General features: G+C 37.1%; 1 protein-coding gene across 1 annotated transcript; it reads left to right on the plus strand.

Moving 5' to 3' along the window:
* The first annotated feature begins 4,614 nt into the window (after nt 1-4,614).
* Nucleotides 4,615-8,060, plus strand: LOC113351262. The gene is made up of 3 exons (XM_026595280.1): nt 4,615-4,808; nt 7,144-7,295; nt 7,411-8,060. The coding sequence occupies exons 1-3, from the start codon at nt 4,615-4,617 to the stop codon at nt 8,058-8,060; spliced, it is 996 nt and encodes a 331-aa protein (XP_026451065.1).
* Nucleotides 8,061-9,189: the final 1,129 nt, after the last annotated feature.

Raw genomic sequence — 9,189 nt, forward strand, 5'->3', positions numbered from 1 at the left:
TGAAAATTAAAACTGAAGAGAGGAAAGAGTTTGGTGCAATTGGGGTGATAGATATGAGTTTCTTCATATAGGTTTAGGGTCCAACGGCTCTTTTTGTTTTTCCCAAAAACTCCAACGGCTAATTTGACGAAAGTTGAATGTGGAGAAACCAATAATCGATAGGTATTGTATTTAGCATATCTACCGATTATGGTAGCTTTCAAAATTTGAATTTGGGGCAACTTATAATCGGTAGGTTTTGTAATATATTTAACTCCCGATTAACGCTGCATCCAAACACGAACCAAGTGGTTATGGCTGGCTGTGTACACTCCCGATTAATGAACACAAATCATTCTAATACTGCACCGACTACAATCAGAAGTCTGGGAAATATTTTGGCTTCCGATTGCAATCGGAGGATAACAATGTTATCATATCCTCCGAATATATAAGGGTAATTGCGCCATTACGAATTACGCGAGATAAGGGCTGGCTACATTTTCTCTTTGGGTGACCTTTTTTGTTTTATTGTTAGCCCCTAAATTCTTTTGAGTGGCCCCTAAAAACGGGAGGTTTTTCATGATCTAACTCTCTGATATGCTGAGTATAATATTTCTAAGTTATGTCTATGACTATACTTGTACATATATGTCAGTGATTCATTTGTTTTCCTGTAAATCTCTTTTTACATACAAAGATCCCTGTTTTATGCAACTCTGTCAGTATCTTGTTGTTTAAATCTGATTGCTAATGGTGGTGTTTCCTAGTTTTTGTCCTCATTATGCTATTTGACTCCCTGATCTTGTGAAAACAAAATTAAACATCAATTTTAAATATACTATAAACTCCCCTCACTCCTTCTGATACCTTTACCAAACAAATGAAAATCCAAGCTTTTGTTTGACTGTACTTTTCTGTTATGATTTGGGTTAAATAAAGAGAAAAAGTATTTTGTCCCCTAGCCTGTATACATCTGTGTGACTTCTCTGTTTCTAGTGTAACAAGAGTGAGCCTTTCCATCTTTTAAAACAAAGTTAAGAATTTATTAAGGCTTTGACTTATGGCTTTTGTTAACTTGTATACCAGAGCATCCGTTAAGGAACATTTAATGATCCCCTTTTATCTATATTTTCGGGATTATGCATTGTAATTAGAGTCATAAAATTAATTTTACAGATGAGGATCATATTTTCATTATTACCCTCGTAGTAAAATAAAAAGTCACGCTTTTTTCTCTCTGTTTCATCTCTTCGTCTTCGTCTTCGTCTTCATCTTCCCTGCTCTTCTCTTTCTTCTTCCATATGCAGAAAATAACAAAATGGAACATAAAGCTCAGTTATAGGGTATGTGCTATAACTTCATAGAAACACGATCATGTTCACTAAAACGTCAAAACAAAAAAAAAATCGTTATTGATGAATCACATCCGAAAACAAAAGAATGATGAAATCAAGCTAAAGGAAGAATTGGGTGTTCGTTAATTAAAATTAAACAAATTTCTCTGGAATGATCCAATCAAATTCACTGATTTAGATGAAACATGTATCGTTTATCGTCAAATCCCCCAATAGAATTGGGTGTTCATTGATTTTCAGATCTGTTTTTTTTAATGGGTTTGATCAAGATGAATTTTTATCTTCAATTGCATTGAAGAATCGGGTGTTTATTGATTTATCGTAATTATATTTATTGATTTGATTAAAATGGTTTTGAAAAAAATACTTTGCTATCTTAATCTGAAATATTTTTATGATGATATTCTGGAGTTTAATCTGGTGATGGGTGAATAAAGTGAGAAGAATTTAACCCAGATTTTCTTTTCCTTTTTCGGTTTATTTCTTTAAAACAGAAACAAAGTCAAACAGTATACCAAAACTAATTAATTTGATCTAAACAGACGTCCAAAAAAAATCAATCATCTAAATCAATGTTTCAGTTTCATTAAAACTGATTAAGAAATAGAATTATTTTGATGGCTTAAAGTATCTCATGGAAACTGAAGAACACAGTAAACTTGGCTAGGGGGTATCAAATGGAATTTTATCTCTTATTAGTAAAGGAAATCAAACGTCAAAGCTTCAGATAGCAACATATGATGTTGATTGCTAAAAAGGTCTGAATTTATTCGAGCCGGATGCTAATGTAATAGTTATTTGCTGTAATGGTTAGAATCTGAAGTTGAAACTTCAAAAACTTCGATTTGATCGTTTGAGATTTCTAATATTTTTTCACTTGTCCACGGAAATAAAAATTAAGGGCAAAAACGGAAATGAACACTCATAAATATGATCAGTACATATTTCCAAGAAAATTTAGTTACTCCAGTAGATTTGTGAAGAGCAAGGTAAAAATATACTCCCTCCGTCCCACTCCTAAGTGACCTATTTGAAATTTGCACAATTTTTAAGGCAAGCAAGGAAAATAGTATTTTTAATTATTTTTTATAATTATACCCTTATGAATAATAAATAGTGAAATTTAAAAATGGTTTATCTCTAAAAATACTCCACGGATGTTCGTAAATTTCATACAATTGAAAAGCATTTTAAAACACCTACGTAACGAATATAAACATGCCTATCAAATTATACATATTTCATATATTATTTATAATTAACTAAAAGGATAATTCCGGAATATCTTATTGTTTAGTGATATAGGTCACTTATCATTGAGACAAAATCTAAAATCAAATAGGTCACTTAGGAATGGGACGGAGGGAGTATTTTTTTAATCAACCTTAACGTATGTCCCGATATACAAGTTAACATGACCCTTGTCTTATATCCCATTTGATATTACTGTCCCCACTCACAATCACTATTACTTGTTTAGATTTTGCTGTAAACCTCTTACATTTCTATTCCATTAATCTTCTAATGGTTCTATTGTATAAAATGAAAAGTCTAATTCCTTCATTTTCTTGCCAATCATTTGGCTACGTCTGTATTCGTAGGAAGTTGTTGCAATGTAATCAAAATGGTTTTAATTCTTTTCCGGCTTAAGTCAGTGATTTGACGTGGATTTTTCTTTATTTATTTTCACTAGTAGAGTCAGTCTGGAGTTAGTTTGGTTTGTGAACTAGGTGTCCTATGCATATAAAATAAAATTCTGGTTTTGAACATGGATGCATTTCGTCTGTTACCTGTAAGTACTACACAGAGGCAGTGATTAATTTTTCGGGTTTTGAAAACATTTATTTTTGGTACTTTTGTGTACGTGGATATATAGAAGGTGCTGTTAGAAATGAAACATATTTGTATAACCTTTCTGCTGTTGAAATGAAACATATCAGGCCTTTATGGCATCCCATCACTGGTGACTATCTTGGGAAGATTGTTCGGGGAACAATATGGTTTGTTTATCGGAACAACTCTGACACTAGGTTAGGAACCTACAATTATAGGTTGGTTATGTGAGTAAAGATGTAAGTAATTTCTGATGATTTTGGCTGGTATGGATTTTATTATTTTATCCGCTGCATGGTTTAATTTTCGATGCACTATATTATTTTTTGAAATTCCTACTGTGCTGTGGTTTGCTCACCCCAAATTTCTTTCCCTCTCCCCACAGAGTTTGAGGAGCAGTTAGCGCAGTAAGCGGACTTGGAAGCTTACGGCATAGTACTCAGATGTCAGTATTCTCGCAAGACACTACTATATGATATCACAGGGATATTGGGTATTTTTATTGATTATCATTTTATCATTTTCTTGGATTTTGATTCAATTATTTTATTAAGAGACATCATTTCAGTTTGATTCAATTATTTTATTAAGAGACATCATTTCAGTTTAACAGTTTTTAAATAATTTCTCTTACTTTATGAGTTTTGGAATATTTTTGATGATTATTATTTGAAACCTCTTTTATTAGAATTTAATTTGGAAAGACATTAAGTTATGCTGTCTTTATTCATTTTGTAGTTGTATTCTGTTTTATTATTATTCTTAAAAGAAAAGCCTGTTCCATAGTCATGTCTCAAGAATCCGGTCTTGCTAGCTGGGTTGGGATTGATCCATTGGGTCAAATCTGGATCAATAGAAGCTCGAATTTTTTGCGGACGGGACAGTTTGGTATCAGAGCATGGTTTCGATTTACTCGGACTATGCGTGTGTATTCACTAGTTTTGAAAGTTTTGTTTTTTTAAAAAAAAAAAAAAAACTTGCACTCTGATTTATTTTTGCGACTTTTGATTCAAAATGATTTTTTTGAAAAGTGTGTTATGTTTTTTATTTTATTTGGAAAATTAAATTATTTAGTTTTCATCGGATTTTTGGACGTTTGATTTACGTTTGGGGTTGGGGTAGATAACTAAAAGCTTTATAAAATAAAATGTCGTGTGTATTAGTTAAATTAGGTTTTCGACTTAGATATTAACATTAGTGCGCGTTTCTCTTTATTTAGAAGATGCTGCCTCGCCGTGATGTCAACGGTCCTCAACCAAATGGAGAAGAGGGAGAGGATAGAAGGGAACGCATGGAAGCTACCCTTAACCGAGTTGTTGGGACACTGGTACAAGTTGTTGAGACCCAACGCTAGGGTAGAGTGGACTTAGAGAAGTTCTTAAAAGTAGTTGGAAGGAAAGAATTTAAGGGGACTGAAGAACCTCTTGAAGCTGAAAGGTGGTTAATGGGGATACAAAATGAGTTCCTAGCCTTAAGAGTGGAAGAGAATGACAAGATCCGCTTTGCTACGTACCTTTTCACTGGAGCTGCTGATTATTGGTGGGATTCGATAAAACGAGTCCGAAATGTTACAATTTGGGCAGAGTTTGAAACTTTGTTCTTTGACAAGTATTTTCCTGAGACTGTCAAAGCCCATATGTGAGCTGAATTTGCAACCTTAGCTCAGGAAGACATGACGGTTTCTCAACTAGACAAGAAGTTCAGTGAATTGGAACGTTTTGGGGATAACTTGGTGGTAGGCATTTAAAGATGTGAAAATAGGACAATAAATGGATGCCTACAGTGATACCTGCAAGTGCACAGGGTCAGTTGTAGCTTGTGTGCAAGAACAGGGTCATTCCACAGGGACTTGGGTGTTATGAAGTTTTCCTAGCTAAGCTATATGCAAGGCAGTGACAATGAGGGATAGGCCAAGGCAGTGAGCAAGGCAAAGCAATAAGGCAGAACAGTTAAGAACCAAGGCTGTAAGCCAAGGGCAGGGGGGAGTTTGTGCACTGATTTCAGTGCACAGCAAGCTGTAAATTGCACAAAAACTAAAGAAAGCAGCAAGGAAAATTTAACTAAGCAATAAGAAAAACAGATTCGGAGCTGCAAGTGACTGTGAAAACAAATTGTGGGTTAAGCTAAGGCTTTGAATCCACCCTTGTGACCTATCCAGATAATGTAATTCTAGGTTGAATTCCTAATGGAACTAAGTGACAGCTAAGGTCAACTTATGATCCTAAGCATACAAATGGAATGGAAAGAAAATTAGCTTGCTCAACTAATGTGCTCCTAGCATTGACTGTCTTTTGACAGTACAATCAATCACAAGCACACAGATGAGCACTAATTTCTCCCATTGCTCAATCAAAACAATGCACTAAGGCTCTAACCTAGCATTCCACTATCAGACAGTGCACTGAGGTTTCATATAAACCTCAGCTGCAACAATTTAGCTCATGCTCAACATATAAACAACATTAACATTCATCACATATGATAATAAGAGCAAATTCAAACAAAACATGACTGAAAATTTACAAAACAAATGAACCAACAGTTGAGGAACTGGCTAGTCCAGTCCTCTTGGGTGAAGCTCTGGCTAATCCAGGCATAAGTTTTGCAACACACAACACCCAGCTCTATTTATAGCTTACAGACAATCCCCAAATTCCCCAAAAATTAGGGTTTTCCAAAATCACACAAATTCCCAAATTAAACAGTAATTGGGTTTAATTACCTACCCTATTTCACCCACTCTATCTTCTCTATACTCTTCTCAACAATAATCAGGGTTTTTATGATTTTCCCCAAATTGACTGTGAACTAGGGTTTAGGATTTTTACCTCACCAACTGTGATGAGACAATTCCATCTTCGACCCATACTTCTTCTGCTTCCCTTGCGTAATTCCCATGCTTCAATTTCATCTCTAGGTCACCTACTTCATCAACCTCTCACGCTTAGGGTTTCAGGGAAGAAACGTGAGAGATTGAGGGAATAGGGGGCTAGATAGTTAGGGGGTGATGATGGGTTGGTAGTTTAGGGATGATGTGAGACAGGTAGAGGTGGTGATGGAGTCAGAGCAGGTGGGAAGGTGGTGGTGGTTCTGCAACTGTCGGGGTAGGGGAGAAAGAGGGAGAAGAAGAAAGAGAAGAGAACAGAAGAATGGTCGATGTTTTTAGGTTAATAGGTATAGGTTGCTAGTGTGTGAGGCGGGATATCAAAGTTCGATGTTGGCGAATCTGAGTCACTGGATGCGAAGCTGGTAGGTGAATAGGATGGCTACCCCTGAAGAGGCTGGTAGCGACCGTCGGATGTCTTGATACAACAAAGTTAACGGCGAAGATCGAGGTTAGGTGCTGTAGTGTTTAGCGGAAGTATCGATATTTGATGCACATGCATAGGAGCGACCGTAGGATTCAAATGCAATCTAATCTGAAGGCTTGGAATTTAAGCACTATGGTGTTTGACAAGAACCTCGGATTTTGATACACTCTACTGAAGCGACCATTGGATTTCGATGTAATCCCATCTAACGGCTGAGAATGGAAGCGGGTATGGATATAGAAAATGGGTTTGGGTAAGGGTTTTGGGCCTTGGGTATGCCAAGCCCGTATCTTCTTTAAGAACAATTCTTCCTTCTTGAGCCCATTCCTAGCTTTTTGGTCTTGTGCGCACCATTCTTTGCGGCTTCCTTGCGTAATTTCTTCCGGCTTTTCACCACTCTTCAGCTCTTTTCCGCTCCGCAAGTCATCCAGACTTTATTTATTACCTAAAAATGCAAAATTAAGTAAGAAAAATATTTATTCTTGAAAACAATGAAAATACAGAATATGGGATAAAATGTAGAATTACTGCACAAAAGATGAGTTAAATGCCAACAAAAAGGGATAAAATTATACAATATTTGGCACTCATCACTTGGTCAATACGCCGTTACGAAGAGCAAGAAAACTTCAGGATGCACTGAAACCTTCCATCAATGCTAGGTTAGTACCATGTCGCTTCACTACTTATGATGATGTTCTTGATACTGCATTAGATATAGAAGCGGATTGGATCAAGAACCAAAAGGAAAGGGAGCCAAGAGATCCCAAGAGGAACCAGAAGACTGACCCATCGACTCATCGAAAGCGTCCGCGTACAGATAACCTTGGGAAAGTTGTTGCACCAAAATCTTGTGTTTCACCATGGAGTTGTGGGTCACTACGCGAGGGATTGTCCTAAATCAAAGCCACCTGGATAACTAAATGCAGTCTCGGGGTGTTATCGTTGTGGGAAGGAGGATCACTTTGTAAGGGAATGTCCTTTATCTGCACCACCTAGGCCTCCAACTCAGAATCAGTTTCAGAATGCTCCAAGGCCGAATTTCCAAGCACGACAGCCATACCAGCAGCGAAACAATGCACCACCCTTCCAGCCAAGGCGTCAGCCAAATGTTCCTGGGCAGCTGAACCATATTGTTACTGTTGAGAAGAGGACAGAAAATACCGCGATTGAGGGTAACTTCCTGATCTTTAGTTCTCGTGCTAAAGTTTTGTTTGAATCTGGAGCTACTCATTCGTTCATATCATTACATTTAGCTGCTTATCTTGGTTTGAAACCTGTACCCATGGGGTTCACTTTGAATGTCTCTTCACCGCTAGGAAATGTATTTTCCCTTAGTAAATTTTACAAGGATTGTGAAATAACTTTTGGTGACTATAGAGTGAAAATAGACTTGATACCGATGAGGCTCCAAGATTATGATGTCATTATTGGTATGAATTGGTTGTCACAAAACCAAGATATCCTGGAATGTTTTGTGAAGAAGGTATCTTTCCAATCATCTGACGGAAGTCGAGTGTCTGTCCAAGGAGAAATGTGGAAAGTTATAAATCCATCCTTACCAACGAAGAACACATAGCGTATCTTGATCACATGAGTGAAGAGGGGGATACCATTGTGGTAGATGAAGAGTTACCGACAGTTCGATATTTTCCTGATGTTTTTCCAGAGGAGTTACCTGGATTACCACCAAATAGAGATATTTATTTTGAGATCGAAGTGCAACCAGGAACCATGCCAATATCGATTCACCCATATCGTATGGCACCCAAAGAGATGAAGGAGTTAAGGAAACAACTTGATGAGTTGCAAGAACTAGGATTTATTCGACCAAGTACGTCACCATGGAGAGCTCCTGTTCTCTTTATGCTCAAAAAGGATGGATCAATGAGGATGTGAATCGATTATCGACGACTGAACCAAGTTACAATCAAGAATAAGTACCCCTTGCCGAGAATTGATGACCTTTTTGACCAATTGAAGGGAGCATGTTATTTAGAAAAGATTGACATTCGATCTGGGTACCATCATATGCGGGTCAGAGAGGAGGACATTCGTAAAACCGCATTTGGAACTTATTACGGTCATTATGAATTTCTCCTGATGTCGTTTGGGTTAACAAATGCACCTGCAGTGTTCATGGATCTGATGAACCGAGTTCTTCGACCTTTTGTGAACAAGTTTGTAGTAGTGTTCATTGACGACATCCTCATTTATTCCAATACTAAGGAAGACCACGAGGAACATCTGAGGATGGTTTTACAAACTCTAAGAGAGCACAAGTTGTATGCAAAGAGGAGTAAGTGTTAATTCTGGATGACGAAAGTATTATTCCTCGGACATGTTATTTTTAAGGATGGCATATCTGTTGATCCCGAAAAAGTATCGGCCGTAACAAAATGGGAACCCCCAAAAAGTGTTTTTGAGATTCGCAGCTTCTTGGGTTTGGCAGGCTATTATCGAAGATTTGTTGAGAATTTCTCGAAGATAGCAGTTCCTCTTACTCGTTTGACTAAAAAGGGGGTGAAGTTTGAGTGGACTACTGAGTGTGATAAAGCATTTGAGGATCTGAAGCGACGATTAACTACAACACCCGTCTTAGTTACTCCGGAACCAGGATTAGGTTATGATGTTTATTGTGATGCTTCAGAAAGTGGTTTGGGTGGAGTTCTTATGCATAAAGGGAGAGTGGTAGCTTATGCTTCTCG

This window comes from Papaver somniferum, chromosome 2, assembly GCF_003573695.1.
Source record: "Papaver somniferum cultivar HN1 chromosome 2, ASM357369v1, whole genome shotgun sequence".
NCBI classification, from domain to species: domain Eukaryota; kingdom Viridiplantae; phylum Streptophyta; class Magnoliopsida; order Ranunculales; family Papaveraceae; genus Papaver; species Papaver somniferum.